Source organism: Silurus aristotelis (assembly GCF_946808225.1).
Source record: "Silurus aristotelis genome assembly, chromosome: 22".
Lineage (NCBI taxonomy): Eukaryota > Metazoa > Chordata > Actinopteri > Siluriformes > Siluridae > Silurus > Silurus aristotelis.
The window spans coordinates 8094552-8114744 of record NC_139595.1 but is presented as its reverse complement, the minus strand read 5'-3'; the positions used below and the strand labels follow the sequence as shown (position 1 = coordinate 8114744).

The following is a 20193-nucleotide window of genomic DNA, read 5'->3' as shown; positions in this document are numbered from 1 at the left end:
GAATGGAACGGAGAAATGCAGCAAGCTAACAGGCTTGATTTAAAAAAAAAAAAATGGAGTAAATATTAATGTGTACAAATGCATAAGCATTCGCTGAAAACCACAACAGTGAAAAAAGTTATTGTTTACTGCTGCTGTTATTTGCTGCTTTTAAATGTATTGTTTGTTCCAACCGTTTCAATTAAATCCATCACTATGTTGCAAGCGCTTATTGCGCAACCTGATCCCAGAGAGTTCCATGCCACACAAGCTCAACTTTAATGACTTAGGAAGCACACTTTTTCCTGCTGCCGATTGACCTGTACTCTGCACCATTTCGCAAGTGGCTGTGTTATCTTGCCGTCACGCTAATCCGGCACTTGAGCAGCCCAACTAAACGATAACAGCATTTGGCAACAGCAACAAATTTCATTATCGATTATTATAGTTGTTGCAGCCCTCCTTTTGTCCGAACAGTATATATTGATTGTTTGTTTTAGTTCTGTCCTTCAGCTACTGTAATAGTGAGGTAAACCCTATCAATCTGCTAGTTATATGACAGCTACTTTCCTGGAATCACACTGTCCATTACTGCTGATAGACTGGGGAAAGACAATGGTGATCCTTTCCACTCATAAAGCATGGCCAGTTGTATTTCGCTTGAATTCCCAGCCGCAGTTGGTTATAGCATTATTGGGATTAAAACACATGATCTCCCAATGATTGGGTGAAACCTTAGACAGTTGCACCACTTGGGAGCTTAATTACATCCCTGTATACAAAGTCCTCCCATTTTAGAGGACTAAAAGTACTTTGGCTGCTCAGCTGTTATTGACCAGCTGTGTCTTGCTGCATCATTAGTTCATGAGAACTAACAATGATTCTGACTGGGCTTAAAAAAAAGATCATGTTAGAGGAAAATAAATGTATAAGTATTGATGTTTTTATAATTGGTATTATAAGCATGGTATTGCTTAGTAGTTTACATACAGCATTTGCACTGTTAATGCAAGTTGGATATTTTATTACTAAAAATTACTGAATTAGAGCTTCATTCTTAAAGGCTCCTGGCAAAAAAACAAGACAACAAAAGGAATTTTGTTGTCCAGACAGTCCCAAAGTAAGCAGACTCTGTATTTGCACCTCAGAATGGTTAAATGTGTTACTGAAATCTAAAGTTATAGTGATAAGAAAAAACAAAATAGGCATTTTCCTGGAAAGAACAATAAACAATTACAATAAAATTTCTTATTAGATATGTGCTTGAACAGTAGTAGTCAATGTTATATTAGCCATGCAACAGAAGACTTGCAGAAGAAAATGCAGATTTAAAAAAAACTGCTAGGTTTGTTTATTAAAAAAAGTGAGATTGATTTTATGTGGAGAAAAAATGTTTAACCATTATAGAAAATATGGATGTATAATTTTTTGGAGTGCTGCTGGTTTTTAATTGAATCTTTAAAAATATGTTGGTCAGTTGCATAATTAAAGTACTAACATATGTACAGTAATATAACTGCACATCAAAATATCTAATCTGTCCTTCCACCATTTTATATTATTTGTCTATTTATTATTCCTTAGTTCTAAATGCAACTAACACATTTAAAAAAGCACAATGATCTAGCATATGAGTATAACAGTTCATGAAATGTAATTAGTAAGTATAAAATAAATTTTATTAGTTTTGTGCATTCATACCCGTGAAGGTAGTAGCATGGCTCAAGAGCAGGAATTTGAGTTCGAAGCTGTATGACCTGATATTCTGCACAGTATCCCTCACTGATGCCAGTTTGTAGCTCTCCTCCATCTTGCGAGTACAGCAGGATGGCCCAACATGCTTACACACCAACAGGTTTACATCTGGTAGAGAGAAAGAACATTTATTGCCATATACCATATATACAGTATGTGTGTAAACCTAAATATTTATTTATATAAATCTATGTACCACATCATCCAATCCATTTTGCCTCCATACAAAATTAGCTTTTGCTCTGCAGCCCTGGGGTAGTATAATCACTTGTACATGTATATGTTATTTATTATATAATTTTTGTGTATAAACACAATTTTTTCAGTAGTTTTTTGAATTATTTGTTTTAAATTTGTTTATTTTTTTGTCCTATTTATTTATGAGCAATGTATGTACACTGAAGATCAAAATTAGAGAACAATTTATAAACAAATGAACAATTCTGAAATAATGTCATCTTTACTGCTCAACAGTTGAAGGAGTTTTTGTCCTGTCTATATCATGCTACCAAAACACCTTTTCCACAAAATAACTAAGGCATTTTAAAAAAAAACATTATTTTGCAGAAAACACACTGATCAAAATTAGAGAACAACAATGACTGTAGCATGGAAAAAGATTACAACAAAATTTTCTGAAGGTTACAACAGTCAGCAATTAATAGGAAGTGCACAGGCCTCTGCTCTGAATGACTTCAGCACATCTGCGGCCACAGGACAGCACTAGTCTCTCACACTGCTCTGGTGTGGTTTTGGTGCACTCTTCTTCCAGTCTCCTCCACAGTTTGGTGACTGTAGTGGGTTTCTTGGCCATAACTTTGTCGCCAAGGATTTTCCAGAGGTTCTCTATTGGGTTGAGATCAGGACTCTGGGCAGGCCATGTCATTATTTCAATGTTTTCAGTTTCAAGGAACTGCTTTACCCGTTTTGCTGTGTGACATGGAGCGTTGTCCTGCAAGAACACTGCGGGCTGATTGGGTGATGAACGCAGGGAAGGAACCATATGTTGTTGAAGAAGGTTCTGATAAACATTTGCATTCACTCTGCCATGTAGCTGTATAAGAGGCCCAACTCCTGCTGCAGAAAACATGCCCCCCAAACCATGACACTTCCTCCTCCACTTTTCACTGACTTCTTTACACACTTTGGGTTCAGTCTTTCTCCAGTTTGTCACCGAACATAATGATTCCCATCGGACCCAAATAAATTAAACTTGCTTTCATCACTAAAGTAAACTTTGGACCAGTTCTCCCCTGTCCACACAACATGCTTAGTCTAGCCTTTTGATTCTTTCTGCTAATGAGAGGTTTGGTCACTGCAGAGTGGTCTTTCAGTCCAAATGCTCTTAAAAGTCGAGACACTGTATGATGAGACAGATCCTTACCCTGTTCAGCGCTGAACTTGTGAGCAATTCCAGCTGCAGTGTGGAAACGATTGCCCATTGAGATCCTCCGCAGTATCCTGTCCTCTCTTGTATTTGTCTTCCGTGGACGACCAGCCTTCTTGGCGGACTTGAATGAGTTTGTGATGTTGTAAAGATTCAATATTCTTAAAATCAGAGATTTAGAACGAACAACTTGTCTTGCTATGGCTGATAGGGTCATCCCTTTGACCTTCATCTGGACAACCTGCTGCCGGAGGCTTTCAGTCACTTTAGAACGGCCCACCATCTTGCAGAGTCCGTGAAACTGGAAGTTAGGCTGCCAGTTAAATAGGGGTTGACAGATAATCAAGGAAATTAGCACCAGGTGCCAGATTAACACCAATAACTGGGAGGTATCTGAAAGTGTTCTCTAATTTTGATCAGTGTGTTTTCTGCAAAATAATGTTTTTTTTTAAATGCACTTGTTTTGTGGAAAATGTTTTCTGGTAGCATGGTATAGGACAATAAGACAGGACAAAAACTCCTTGAGAACTGTTGAGCAGTGAAGATGACAATATTTCAGAATTGTTCAATTGTTTATGAATTGTTCTCTAATTTTGATCTCCAGTGTATATTAGACAGCAAATGATTAGTTCTCATCATAGATGTGTTGGAAGCAGGACTAATAGGCAAGCATTTATACTAATAAAATATATTAGTAATGCCCTGGCTTTGAATGTTAGACAGTATAAGGGTCTTTACAAATGTTTTAATGACAATAATGGCACGACTGGTTTTAGTGTAAAGCAACTGTCAAGCTAGATAAATCACCCAGGTCCACCACATTAATGATTCTCTTAGGGAACATTGAACAAAGCTGGAGAATATTGGCACAATGTTCGACATTTACATGACTGCGAGTGGTGCTGAATCCAGGCAAAAAGGTTGTAAAAATAGACATCCTCCTACTTGCACTACACAATGAAGCAATAGAGGTATATAATACATTGCCTACTGTATTTCACAGAAATGAAGAGAAAAAAAATAGACATATTTGGGCTTAAACGCTGTCTAAATTCATTACATACATCATACATCACTTAAGCAAAAACAAACAAACAAACAAAAAAAGAATTTTATAAAAAAAAAAGAAAATTACATGATGAGAGAGCAAATCATGTTCCACATAAATGAATAACATGTTTAGCCGAAACACATTTGAATGTGTTTTGTCTCACCCTTGATTACTGATGTCTAGTCAGATTAAGAGCTAGAAAAAGAGCCAAACAAAAAACCAATGGAAAAGTCAGGCAAGGTCAATCTCAAATAAATCAGGCAATGCAAAACAAAACAAAAAACCTGTCACGTGACGAGCCTTCAACCAAGTAGGTTAGTTAGTTCAGCCTGGAGTGAAAGCAAATTTCTAGGTGTTATTCTTAGTAAGTTTTTTAAATTTTTTATTTTTTTTTTATTTTTTATTTTTTTTTTATTTATCCCTTATTTAACCAGGAGAAGCCCATTGAGATTAAAAATCTCTTTTGCAAGGGAGACCTGGCCAAGATAGGCAGCTGAATTACATCACATCATTACATACATACAAAGACACACAAAAAACATGAAAATAAAGACATAAATTAATAGAAACAGTTTGAAAGCCAATTATGCACTTACAATGAAATCTTAATTAAAAACATTGACATGTGAGGGAGTCCAACTCAAAAGATCTCATTCTTAACTTAAAAACACTCAAAGGAATCAATTCACTAAGTTTTAAGTTGTTCTGCAGCAAATTCCATGTAAAGGGAGCAGAATAAACAAAGGCCTTTTTACCCAGCTCAGTACTGACATGTGGGACAGAAAACAAGACAACAGCCTGAGAATGGAGAGAGTAATGACCAGCACTTTTTTTCATAAGAAGTGAACATAAATAGGATGGAAGCACACCAAGAATAGCCTTATATATAAATGTGTACCAATGACAAAGCCTCCGTGTGGCCAGAGCAGACCACCCTACACGAGAGTACAGCTCACAGTGGTGGCTGCGAGCTTTACAATTAGTGATAAATCTCAGCGATGCATGATAGGCTGCGTCAATCATTTGAAGGCATTGAGCAGATGAATGCATATATAATATATCACCATAGTCCAGCACAGATAAAAAAGTGGATGCCACTAACCGTTTTTTGACATTAAAAGAAAAACACAGCTTATTTCGAAAGTAAAAACCCAATTTTAGCCTCAGCTTTCTCACTAGACAGTGAACATGAGGCTTAAATGATAGGCAATCATCAATAACAATACCAAGATACTTATAAGTTGTAACAGTCTGTATTTCACATCCGTCAAGAGTAATCACTGAGGGAACATTCAGTGGTCTATTCCGAGGGCCCGTGAAGATCATACATTTGTTTTTTTCTGCATTGAGCACAAGTTTCAGCTGTAGCAACGTGTTTTGGACCACAGTGAAGGCATTCTGTAAATGTGCAATGGCTTGTTTAAGAGAGGGTGCACAACAGTAAATAACTGTGTCATCTGCATAAAAATGAAAGTTTGCATCAGACACATGCTGACTAAGGTTATTTATATAAATAGTAAATGAAAGAGGGCCTAACATTAAGATTAAAAAGTCATTTAATCTTAATCATGTTAGCAGAAGATGTTAGCAAAACCAGGAGGAGCTGACAGGGCCTGGAAAGATCCAAGTAGAGCCTGGAAAGGCTAGCAGAGCCTCAGGATCCAAACAGAGCCTAGAGATGGTAGCTGGGCTGCTAGGGCCTGGAGAGGCTAACAAAGCCTCAGGATCCAAATAAAGCCTGAAGATGTAAACTGGGCTGCTAGGGCCTGGAGCCTAGAGATGGTAGCTAGAGAGGCTAACAGGGCCTCAGGATCCAAGTAGAGCCTGGAGATGGAAGCTTTTCTGCAGCAAAGTAGTCCATAATCCAATAAAAATTATTTTATCTAAAAACCAAAGAGCTCAATCATAGAATCTGCTAAAAATTTTACTCCATATATGAGCATAAAAGCAAACAAATGAATATAGATAAGAGGACAAACACACATCAGACCATACATGCCGCCATCTTGGAATAGATCTTCCAATACATTGTTGTCTGGGACAATGTGTCTAATGAGTTGCCAATTGAATTGTTCTTCTATTTTTAAATAATGACTTTTTATTGAAGTACTTGGTTGGTTTCATATTTAAATAATGCATTTAAAACATTTTTTATTCACGTATATTTTCAAACGTGGCTAAATACTATTTTACTTTTACATTGCATTTTTAACAGTTTTATCATTCCTTGTTTCATAGCATTTACCTAAAATACTGATTCCTCTACTTGTGACAATCCCAGAATCACCGTCAGACTTCAACTTACATGCAGCAATATGGCTCAAAAATTACTATAATGGATTAAAACTAATGCTAATAACTAACAAAAACAATTCTCATTCACTGTTCCATTCAATCACCCACACACTTTATACATTCTGACTGTGGGCAATCATTTCACATCATATCCTCTCTTATCCTGACACCCTACCTCTAGATGGAGTTTTCTTTTCTTAGGCTGAAGATCCAAGAAGTTACTGAGCAACTCAAGAACTATGAGGATGGATTTGGAATGTAATTAATATAAACAAGTTTGCTACAATGGATTAGGACCAGTTATGAACAGTTCTGCATGTAAGCACCCATCACAGAACAGTACACTTCAACACCCAGATGAGTATGGGTTCCCTTTTGCATATGGTTCTTCTCAAGGTTTATTCGTCATGCCATCTCAGGGAGTTTTTCCTTGCCACTGTTGCCACTGGCTTACAAATCAGAGATAAACGTATATGCACTAAACTTAGAAATTCCAATTTGATTACCTTTTTATTTCTGTAAAGCTTTTATTGGACAGTCTTTATTGTTTAAAGTGTTATAAAAAAAAAACTAAACTCATTGAATGTAAAATATTGTTTAGTCACCTGATATTTAAGCCTGATTCCTATACATATTTTTTCTGTTTTGGGATCAATGTATTATATTTCTGTTTTTACTACGATTACCACATTTTGATATTGTCTGGATTTTTGGATTTGAATGATATAAATCTTTTGCATAATACTGCACTATTGCAACCTGACAGTGTAACATCATCCATGCACATAATTGTTTAAAAAGTCCCCCACAACATTTCAACAATTCAGTAACTGTATACAATTTATCCAACTGCACATAGAAAATTAATATGAATAATTGATATCTCATTAGATCAGTGCCTTAATGTACAAGCTTAGTCATAAATACTATCTTAATATCCATTTTCATTTCCCCATTAGGGCGATGATCTAATGTTTGCCGCTATTAGAAACCTTAACTTAGGGCCACGAGCCAAACACACACACACACACACACACACACACACACACACACACACACACACACACACACACACACACATATATACATTCAAATACCAGAGACACTCAGCATTGTCATTTAAATAAAGACAGCCCTGTCCATTTAATTGTAATGAAGATTTTTAACACACACACACACACACACACACACACACACACACACACACCACACATATAGGCCCACACTGAAGATTCTGGCATACACAACATACTGACATCACAGACAGAATTAACTGCTGTGATACTGGAGCCCTCGGAAATTGAGGCCCAGGATTGCACACAGCACCTTGGCCCTCAACAGAGGGAGAGAAGGGGAAAGGGGGAAAGGGAAAGGGGGACAGAGAGCCTATGCAATGAAAGCTGAACCCAAGTAATGCCACTCACATATTCACTCACTATCACTGCTCAATCCTTACCCAAGCTTTGTGCCACCCATCCAAATCTGGCCTTGAAACACAATAGGGGTAGATAGCTCTCACCATCCCTCGCTATCAGCATACCCTGGCAACGCGTCAGTGTGGCTCAATTATCTAGGTTGCACCAGCTGCTGTTTCCCAAAGGAGTGAAGTCATAACCTCTGTCCTTTATTTTTTTATACTTAACATTCATACTTCCTATCACATACCATCTTTCATATGATTTTATTTTGCCATTTCATGTGTGTCCATTCTCCAAAAAGATTAATTAACAAATATTGTAGTGTCAAGCTAAATGCTTCTGGCTATTGCTTATTAATAGCACACAACATTAGATTAAAATGAATGAAGAGAACAAACTGTTGGGAATAAATTAATACAATTTTATGGAACAAATATTAGAATTTAGGTTGTAAATGTAGGTCAGTGCTTCTGAAAGTGTTTAGGCAGGCATAGAAGGCTTTGCTGGCCCTGACTACCCACCACTGATAACAGTACAGATTTACTGTCCTCTAAAAATAATTCAACATACAGCCATTATTTTCTAAATAACTGGCAAAAAAAGTGAGCACACCCTAAGTGAACATGTTAAAACTGTGTTCAAAGTGTCAATATTTTGTGAAAGCCCCATTTTTATCACTGCCTAATCCTCCTGGGCATGGCATTTACCAGAGCTGCACAGGTTGTTGCTGAGATCCTCTTTCACTCCTCCATAAAGACATCACTGTGCTGCTGGAAGTTAGACATATGATGTTTCTCTACCTTCCGCTTGAGGATGCCCCACAGGTGCTCAATAGGGTTCAGGTCTGGAGACATACTTGGCCACTCCTTCACCTTCAGCGTCCTCAGCAAAGCAGTTTTCTTCTTGGTAGTATATTTGGGGTTGTTATTATGTTGGAAAACTGCTGTTTGGCCCTGTTTCTGAAGTGAGGGCATTATGTTCTAGTCCAGAATGTCATGGTCCATGTTGGAATCAATGTTTCCCTCAATGATCTGCAGCTCCCCAGTATAAGCAGCACGCATGCAGCCCCAGATCATGATGGTACCACCACCATGCTTGACGGTAGGCAAGACACAATTTTCCTGCTACACCTCACCAGGGAATCTCCACACTTGATGGACACCATATAAGCCAAACTAGTTTAGTCTCATTAGAACAAAGGACATGGTTCCAGTAATTCAAGCCCTTGGAAAGGTTGTCTTCAGAAAACCGTTTGCGGGCTTTCTTGTGAGCCAGCTGCAGAAGAGGACAACGACCATGCAAACAAACACTCATGCGTCTGTTTTTTTTTAAGCCAGCTTCTGCACCAGATGCCCAGCACAAGGACTCAACTTCTTTGATCGGCTCTTGTGAGGACTGTTCTCACTGTTCTGAGTGGAACCCGTCTAGGAAAACCTCTGTTTGACCTTGGCCACTGTACTGTAACTCAGTTTTTACCGATCTTCCTATAGCCTAGGCCATCATTGTGGAAAGCAACAATTCTAATTCACAAATCCTCAGAGAGTTCTTTGCCATGAGGTGCCATGTTGAACATCCAGGGGTCAAGTCAAGTCAAGTCAAGTCAAGTTGGCCAAACCAACTTGTATCAGTATGAGAGAATTGTACTTAAAGCACCATGATGAATAGGACATGTGGCTTTGAATGGTTAAACGTCTTACAGCTGTTATCACTTAGAGTGTACTCACTTTTGTTGCAATAATGGCTGTAATTTGAGTTGTTTTCAGAGGACAGGAAATCTATACTGCATGCTGCACATTGACTAATTAAAAATATATCCAATTTTTATTTCTATAATATTGTCCCTTGAGAAGATACTAAAATGTTTGCTGAAATGTGAATAGTGTACTCTCTTTTCTGAGATACTGTATGTTATTCTAGTGCATATACTGCACCTCCACATACCAATTGGTTGGTACAGCACAATGAGTTACATGTTACAAGTCTGCAGTAGTTTTCTTACCTCACATCTGCTGCAAGCTCTTTAAGCTACCATCATTCACAGAGTAGAGGGAAATGACTGCATTTTAAAACAATAAAACTGTATGTATTAATAGACTTTTTGGACAAATTTGTCTCTCTTATACACACCAACATACTGTACCAAGATGCCTTCATAGACCTTGTCTGCACATCCTCTAAGCACTCTGCCAGGAATGTTGTCTGGTTCAGCAGCCTTCCTGGATTGATTCTAGAATTCATAGAATTTTTCTTATACCAGAGCACTGGGTTGTTGAGGAGTGGTCTTCCTCAAGTAATATCAATATCCATCTCAGGATCACTGAGGTTGGAGGCGGATATACACTCTGACTAGTGGTTAATTTTCAGGGCAAATAAACCCCATCAGCTATGAACAGTAACTAGACTAGCAAAGAGTTTCTGATGCAAAACAGAGGATTAATTTTTGCCAATACAAAACAAGGCAAAACTATTTAGCTGAATATTAACCTACAACTGTCTTGTATTATTGTAAATTTGCATGCAAATACCTTTTAATATTATCAGTTATAGTGACTAGGCTAAAAATTATAAAAAATATTAATAAAAAAAAAACCCTGTATTGATTAACATCCCAATAAAATCATAGCACAGGTATCTGATGCATCAAATAATGCATTAAATGATGCATTAAAAACAGAAAAAGCTGTGTTTTAAAGATTTCATTCCAGAGTTGACCTATTCAAGACACCTAATTAGAATAGGTAAAGGCATAGGTGTGTGTGTGTGTGTGTGTGTGTGTGTGTGTGTGTGTGTGTGTGTGTGTGTGTGTGTGTGTGTGTGTGTGTGTGTGTGTGTGTGTGTGTGAACTCAATACATCATGAAGGCATTTGGCTTTATTTCTCCTTTCTTTTCCTTCAAGTGTAACATTTAAAATAGATATTAATTTTAGAGACCCAACGATCTTAATTTTTCTTCTCGTTACTACAGTCTTTATGCAAATGCAAAATGTATTACAATTGAATTATTTTAAGATTGACTTGCAGAGACAAACCTGAAATCTCCTTAATTATTCTGGTTTCTGTTTCATTTATATACAATATAGACCAGTTTTAATATTCATTTAATACTGTGGTTAATATCGGAAGTAGCCAACTGATACTATTTTAATAGTTCTTAATAGAGGAAACCTTCTTGCTTTAAAATGTGTCATGAGTCATCAATTCAAAATGTTTACTCTTTGATTTTGTGAGGACCCATGCTTAAAGAAAATATCTCTCCAAAAGAACTAGGCAATAAAACTACATTTTCTTCAAGTGGCCACAATATTTATCCTATTTCAAACTGGCACAAATACTCACAGTGTGCCAACCTGAGAATGTTCAGACTGGGTCAAGAACAGGAAATGGGGAGAGCTAGAGGTTTTGGGTGTATTTGGATAGGAAAATTCCACCATTACTACCAGGTTTACAAATCTATAAAATATACTAGGTAGAACTTTGAAAATATATTCTCAAAGTAAAACACAGCCCACCAAGCAAAACTGGACATATGCCCCTTGCTCTAGTCTGAACCACAATCAGGACAGCCTAGGCACAGAGTCACATACGCACTTTCTATACACACATGCACCACACACACAGTCTTGCCAATGTGACCTTAAATGGTCTTTTCTACACAAACAAATATCCCTCATTAACCTCTACCTAGTCAATCGAACATACCCGACATTCCTTTGTAACTACTAAAAAGCCATGCACATATATCTGCTGATTAATTACAACAAAGAAAATTACCTACACCTATAATCACATACCACAAATATTCCAATAGCATTTATAACAGTTATACCATTCTTCTTCCAATAACTATTAAACAATTCTGAAATTGTATAAAATGTAATGCACACATTGGCCATGACATTAATACCCTGCTAATATTTTTGGGCCCCCTTTGTGCCAACAAAACTGCTCTGACCTATTGAGGCATGGGTTCCTGTTAATGTTTGCTTTGGTATTTGGTGCCAAGACTTTAGCAGCATAGACATTAAATACTGTAAATTCTGTAAGTTGCAAGGTGGTGTCTCTATGGAACGGACTTGTTTGGCCAGCACATCCCACAGATGCTTGAGGGGATTGAGATCTTTGGAGTTTGGAGGCCAAGTCAATAACTTAAACTTCATGTTTCTCAAACCATTCTTAAGCAATTTTGCAGTGAGTGCACAAAGTACAGAAGACTTGCCTAAATGCTTACATTAACCCTGACTTAATGTGAAATTTGTGCTGATTGTACTGAGACTAAAGCTAAAGGTTGTTGCTGTGGCAAACACTGAAATTAGTACATGGTACAGCATCATATAGATCAGTGTTAAACTGATTTAGAACTGATTTAAACACTCAGTTAAAGGCAGGCTGTGGTACAGTAAGAAGCAGCTGACCGAGCAAAATGGGGTGCAGAAGGAGAATATGTTGAAAGGCTGTTTGAAGGAAAGTAAATAGAAGTTGAGAAGCTGAGACTTTCTTGCATTGGCAGAGATCAACTCTATGAATGCAGAGGCTGTTCTAACGTTCCCATCAAAGAGGCAACCCAACTTTCATGCCCTAACCAAAGGCTATTTGATGTTCTAAATAAGCAATGTTAGCAAGGTAAAATTAAGGGTAAAAAAAAAAATATATTTTTTTTTTTATAGAAAATAATATATGCAAGAATGGTTCCTTTACAGGGTGGGATTAACCGGTTCCTGTTCTTTAAGAAATACTTAATATATCAGCTGACAAAAATAAGAATTTGACCATAATGTCAAATATTATATCAAAGTTTACACAAAATAGTTGTTTAATCAGTCTTTCTATAGTTCAGACATTAAGAGAAAACATTAATTTACCTATGTTCCTTAAATAATTGGCTTAATCTATTCAATGGAACTTGCCAATCAGTTTTTTCAGCCCAGATTGCATTATAAACTAATTCCTCTGTTAAGGATTACAATTAACAGACATTAATGGAATGGAATAACTAGACATTTTATGGGTGATTTACAAAGAAAAAGTGGGTGAAGTTTATCACATGCATTGTGGAGGAAGGGATTATTGTAAATGTTTTTGCACTCACTAAATGTTCTCTGTGGGCAAAATAGGTTAGAATTATAAACAATGTAATGTTGGCTTAAAGTGACAAGTTGGAAAAACCCTACACAATGCAATACTTTAAATCAGCCTTGCTGTCCAATTTCTAATAGGAAACTCATTGTAAGTTGAAAAAACATTTTCAAAAAGGAACAATATCCATAAATATACTTATTATGATTGCATTAAATAATGCCGTTATGACAAAAACTTTATTTTAACATAAATGAGCTTCGGCAAATTTATTACACTCCAAATGTATTAATTTGTGCTTTCCATTTAATTATTTCCCTAATTAAATATAACCCCTATTCCAAAAGAGTTAAATGATTTGCAAATCTCATAAACCCATATTTATTCACAATAGAACATATCAAATGTTTAAACTGAGAAAGTGTACCATTTTAAGGAAAAATAAATTAATTTTAAATCTGATGGCTGTAACAGCACTCCTTACACTGTATGTCTGGGACCAGTTGCTGGAGATTCAGGAGAGGAATGTTGTCCCATACAGGAGTTTAGCTGTTCCACAGTCCTAGGTCTTCTTTGCCATATTTTTTGTTTCATAATGTGGCAAATGTTTGCAATTATTGAGGGTCTAATCTGCAGGCAGGCCAGGTCAGCAGTATTTGTGGTTTAGCATTGTCTTGCTGAAATATCCAAGGCCTTACCTGAAAAACATGTCATCTAGAATAGAAGCATATGTTGCTCTAAAACTGCTTTAAATCTATACATATGATGGTGGCTTTCCAGATGTGCAAGCTGTCTGTTACATAGGTAATAATGCACACCAAAAAATCATAGATGCAAGCTTTTGTACTAAACGCTGATAACAAGCTGAATAGTCCTCTCCTCTTTAGGTTGGAGGACGGGCCATCCATGGCTTCCAAAAAAGAAATTTAAATTTCAAATTTGTCTGACCACAAGAACATTTTTCCAGTTTGCCTTAATACAAAAAATTGCAAATAGATATTGATTTACACTGAATATATTAAGCACGTAATTACATTTGACCTTTTCCCACTTGAAAAACATGAATATGTAATTCACTTATGTAATTCTATAAATATTATAATGTGTTTCATGAAGGAATAGCAAAGTGTTTTCACTGACCACCTTCATTACAATACCACAATTTATACTCCTAAATCTCTGGGGCTCCATATAGAAGCTTTACGAATATATAAAAAAAAATTGATTGCAATGTAATATTTCTCTCATGTTTTCAACAACATATTCCCAGCAGAAAACATCATAAACAATCTCAATAACCTCCCTACAGTACCAAATAATGGAGATGATAAAGTGCGAAGAGGTCCTTGTGCAATATTGTAAAAAAAATGGATAATAATAATAATAATAAAATAGATAATAATAAAAAATTGTATTAGTTTCAATTTAATAAAGAGCAATTCATGTTGATTGTATTAAAATGCGCTCTAGATTTATTGAATAGAGAATAAGCCAAAGCCATGTAACTCAACCTTTCTTTAAGGTTTTTCTTTTTTAGTTAGGAATGTAAATAATGTTACTATAGGAAAATTAGGAATGAGTCAGACTGAAAGCCAGAGCTGCATCAGTATGTTTTCAATGAAAATCAACTCTCCTCATTTAGTAATGGATGGCACTGGCTTTGTAACATCAGGACGTAATCCTGATATAGTTCACTTGGCTGCTTTAATACAGATCATAACTTACGTAAACCAGTGGATAAGCAACTTTGTGGCATTAATTACTTAAAGCTCTTATGCTATCCCTGGCTAAATGCCACTGTCATTAATTAAAAGCTCTGTTAGCAGGATTTTATACTTTAGTGCAATGATGAAATAATAAAAACAAGCAAGATTGTCTTATAAATGCATTGCATTCTTGTAACACTTGAAATGTAAGGTGAGATAGCTTCCATGTTTAATGAAACTCATTTACAACGCTTCTTTGCTATTGTTTAAATAATTTATTAAAATATTTAAGTCTTTTTAAAGTCTTTTTTTCCAATAATTGTTATGCAGAATATTCTTACATGTAGTAATTGTCTTTTACTTGTTTCTACTTTATAAATTCACATAAAAATGGAAGTATATCCTCTTTGATTTCTATGGTTTTATGTATCAGGATGTAATAAAAATCATCTGGTCCATAGCAGGTGAGAGAATGCCAAGAGTTTACAAATCTAACATCAAAGCAAAAGTTTGGATACACCTTCTCCAGTGGTTTTAATTTATTTGTGTCATTTGCAACATTGTTAATCAATACCAAATGCAACTTATGAAAGAACATGTATAGAATTATAGAATTAATTAGACCTTGTAAAACAACCCAGAATATGTTTTATATTTTTTAGCCACCATTTGCTTTGATGACAGCTTTGCACACTCTTGGCATTCTCTCAGTCAGCCTCATGAGGTAGTCACCTGGAATGGATTTCTAACAATCTTGAAAAGTCCCCAGACATGTTATGTTCTTGTTGGCTGCTTTTCCTTCACTCTCTGGTCCAACTCATCCTGAGCCATCTCAAGTAAATTTAGATTGGGTGATTGTGGAGGCCAGGTCATCTCATGCAGCACTACATCACTCTCTTTCTTGAACAAATAGTGCTTACATAACCTAGAAGTGTGTTTGGGGTCATTGTTCTGCTAGAAAACAAGTGATGGTCTTACTAAGTGCAAACAAGATGGGATGGCATGTCATGGTATCCCTGCTTGTTAAGTGTGCCCTCAATTTTGACTAAATTACCAACAATGTCTCCAGCAAAGCACCCAACACACAACAGAACCTCTGTACATCTAACAAAGAGATGGTGGTTAGAACCAAAGTCTCAAATTTGGACTCTTCAGACCAAAGTAAGGTTTTCCACTAATTTAAAATAAATGTTTTGTGTTCTTGGCCAAAGCAAGATTCTTCTGCTTGTTGTTCTTCCAAATAATGGTTTATTTGCCACAATTTGACCACAAAGGCCTGACTCATGCAGTCTTCTTTGAACAGTGGATGTTGGAATATGTCAAATTTATGCAAATCATCTGGGGCTGGTAATTCAAATAAACTTATCCTTTGCAGCAGCAGTAGCTCTTTGTCTTCCTATACTGGGACAGTCCTTATGGTACTCAAAACCTGTTTCATCATAGTGTTTGATACACCTGGAAATTTATTTTTGAAGTTCTTGAGATTTTTCAGATTGACTGAACTTCATGTCTTAAAGTAATGATGCACTGTTTTTTCTTTTCACTTAACTGAGTGTTTCTTGACATAATATGGATTATGTACATTATGGATTATGTATGGGTTATGTACACTGATGGTGTAAAGCACATTAAGTAGGCATAAGTTCCACAAATTAACTCTCGATAAGATACAAATGTGAACTAAAAATCATTCCAGGTCACTACCTCATGAATCTGATGAGAGAATGTCGAGTTTGCTCAGGCTGTCATCAATGCTCGATGAAGCTACTTTAGACATTCTAAAATATAAAACCTATTTTGGGTTGTTTAATACTTTTTTGTTAGTACTGTACATAGTTCCATACATGTTATTTTATATTAATATATTGTTTGGATGTTTTCAGAATTACTGTACAATGTTTAAAATTATAAAAATAAAGAAGAAACACTGAAAGAAATTTATGATATCCCACATCATTATATATATATATATATATATATATATATATATATATATATATATATATATATATATATATATATATATATATATATATATATATATATATACTGTATATAGAAAATGATATCTCACATCATATCATATATCATATCATACTGTGAAAGTATTGCTCCAACTCACTTTAAAATAACATAAATAAAACTATGCTTCCCCTAACAGCTTTGCATAAAAATTCTATTTGTGACAGAGATCCTCAGTGTCAGCGGTTAAGAACACTTTGGCATGCCTGACATTCCAGACTCCTGGTCCAGACTTCTTTTTGTCTGTGTCTACAGTCTTGCAGGCTGACTTAGCTCTGTCATTGCCCTGTGCCTGTCAGCTGTCACAGTGTCAGAGGCCACAGTTAAAAGGGTAATTTAAGCAAGCAGTGCTAATATAAGAAAGAACAGGAACTTGCCAGTTAGTGGATGGTTATCACCCATTCATTAATTCATGAACAATGTGCATGATGAGGGACTTTTTCCATCTGCATGCCTGTTTTTGGGAGGTGGAAGGAAATTGGACTACCCAGATGAAGCCCATGTGGTGGCATGAGGAGAAAATGCAAAACTCCTCACAGACATAAATAAAATAAATATAAGGCAAAAGTTAACTATAGCAAAAAAGAAAAATACAAAATTCTAATAAAAAGCTTATGAGTTTTAATTTTGGGGAGAGTGTGAATTTGTTATATACTGGGGCCTTCATTCCTTCAGACATTCTAGGGTATGAAATTTTAATTAAGTGGGCTCAAGAAACTTTGAACTTATTATATAGACAATAAAAGGACTCAGACTGATACACTGATTCTACTGTAAGTTATATGCATTGGATGCCCCTTTTTAAAACTGCTGTTTTTTGGACATGTACAAAAACGTTTGTGACTTTAGTGAAACCCCTTTTATGATGGGGACTGTGAGTGTGGTTAGAATAAACCAATTACATTAAAAATATTGTTTTAAAGAGCTTAAAGCAATCTAATTTTTCAAAGGTATTTGTACTATTGATTACCATAAAGGCTATCATCATCATCAACTAATAAAAGGACAACATTACCACCATTAATGGAGTTTGCACTTGTCATTCTATGCATGGAGTTTCCACTTGTCATTCTATGTGCAGTGGGTTAGGGTCTCCATGAAAATCCAGTCTTTTATAAATCTTTCTAATCAGACCAATCCTTCCTACATAGAATAACCCCAAGTCATGTTGGTGAAATGGTTGAACTTTTTTAAATCAAGTTTTTACTTAACATCATATCCATGGTGAAGCATGGTGGTATTACTGTGGGGGCTCATTCTCTTCTAATGTGATTGAGACTTGGGCCTCAAAAGATATTGAGCCTTGGAAGAAGATCAACATTTTGGGATGGCTCAGCTAGAGCCAACATCCGAATTTTTTTGAAAACCTGTTCAATGACATGAAGATTTGTGTACAGTAGATTTCATTGCAATTTAATTGATCTGAAATATTTTTAAAAGGAAATGTGAATTAAACATGGCAATTAAAAATGTGCAATGTAAACAGTCACTTACACAAAAGTAGGTAATTGCTGTTTGTGGTTTTTAAACCAAAGCAGAAATGGCCTTTCCTGGTAGATATATTTGGTTGTAGTTGCCCTTTATTCGTCTTGGACATTTTTAAAGCTATTTTAGTGAACCAGACACATCCTTTGCCAGTCCCTGTATCATTATAATGCAGCCCCTGGCACTTGCTCTTTTTTTTGCACAAGAATTTGTAGGCATTTGTGAAGGCAGAAACCTTTCAAAATCACCTGGGTTGACAAATTTTTACATAATCAAATGCACTAAAAATGCAAATAAGGTGCCATATGTTGTAGCATTTTATTTTAAATATGGGTGTAAAATGTATTGTATGTAATGTACGTTCTAAAAACATATTGTGAGTGGAAGAAAATGACGTAGCTTGTAAATACTTAAGGCGGTGTTTCTACTGTAGATACATCTGTACAGACACACACACACACACACACCCCTTAACAAAAAAAGGGGCCAAAAAGTCTTTAGGACAGTTACGAGAAACTCTCAGCTTCTTCTGGAATTTAGTTTAAAGCCATCTCTAAATTGAAAAACAGACTCTGTTCTCACAGAAGTACAGCTTTCCAACCCTGTTCCAGAAATACCCCCTGTCCTTCACATTTTTCCTTGCTTCCACACCCAAATGAACCAATAATCTAATTAACCTCTTTTCCTTTTCTGTGTTGAAGAGAGTATTGAACAAAGAACATCGTTAAAATGTCTGAAGTCTACTTTATTACATATTACATATAATTTAATTGCACATGCATTAATAAATCCGGTTGCACACATTGAAAAATAAATATTAATTATTGCTAATAGAAGATTTTTTAGGGGTATGTTTGTTTTTTTGTAGGTTTTTGCATGTAGGCCTACGTTTGCATTTTGCATTGTGGGGGTCTTGTGTGTGATTATATTAATACTAGTCGACTATTAGTTTTTTAGTATTAGTTTTTAACAATGCTCAGGACCAGGCTCCACAATCTGTATCCTATAGAGAATCAAGATTTTCGAACCCTGGCCTGTGCTGCACATGTTCACATTTTGTGAATTTAAATTTTGAATAATTAGTCAAGGAGTTGGTCATTAGATCAACTGTATTGGGACACACAGAACAGCAGAGACTGATTTGTAGGGTTATATATTCCACTTTTTTTTTTCTCTAAAACAGTATAATGTTAATAAAGATGCGTCAAAAAGGAAAGGTGTCTTAGAGAAAATAAATGTTAAATGAGGAAATGCATGCCACTGTGTATGTCAAATCGCTCAAGGTAAGAGAATATGAGGGATTGCTCACCTGTAGCAGGTGCTTCCGGGACCCACTTGAGCGGGCCGATCTGGCGCACCTGGAACGCCGTTTTCACCTCGCTGCAGGTGTGCGCGCGCGCAGCAGACGCCACGGCCAGGTGCGCGAGCAGCGCCGCGATCCAGCGCACGTTCAGTCGCGGAAACAGCCGTCGGGACATGGCAGCATCTCTTAGTAAGTGGTCTGCGGAGATCACTGGGAGACGGCGCGAAACCCAAAATCGCAACCAGACGAAATGAGGGGAAGCATAAACGTCACGCGAACACACTCTTCGTTGATTTGTAGATCACATTATTCACAGGGGTTTTTTTATGCAAACTGTTCAGAAGAAAGCTGCAGAGTGGTGTGGGTCACTTCTGAGTTTGTTGGAGGCTATGCACTCTCTCTCTCTCTCTCTCTCTCTCTCTCTCCCCCCCACACACTCCCCCACCCCACTGCTGAGTCTTGTCTTTTCTATTTTCCCTTTTCTATCAGAAACATACAAAATAAATACTAATGCATGCTCAAAATAAAGCAAAAAAACTAATTTCAATAAAGTGTCAAATGTTACAAATCAGACTAACACTAAAAAAGTATATATATATATATATATATATATATATATATATATATATATATATATATATATATATAAAAAGACGAATAAACTTGTAATGACAATTAACATTACTATAAACAAAAAGTGAGAAGAGTTTAATTTTTTTT

General features: G+C 36.1%; 1 protein-coding gene across 2 annotated transcripts in view; it reads right to left on the bottom strand.

Annotated features, from left to right (window-relative positions):
• Positions 1-19898, bottom strand: part of gpc5c (glypican 5c) — an 83875-nt gene extending 63977 nt beyond the window's left edge. For both annotated transcript variants that reach the window (XM_083525786.1, XM_083525787.1), the window contains exons 1-2: positions 19480-19898; positions 1681-1842 (exon numbers count right to left, since the gene is read on the bottom strand). In XM_083525786.1, coding sequence (XP_083381912.1) covers positions 1681-1842; positions 19480-19648 — 331 coding nt within the window. In that variant the 5' untranslated portion in view covers positions 19649-19898. The remainder of the gene's footprint in view (positions 1-1680; positions 1843-19479) is intronic.
• Positions 19899-20193: the final 295 nt, after the last annotated feature.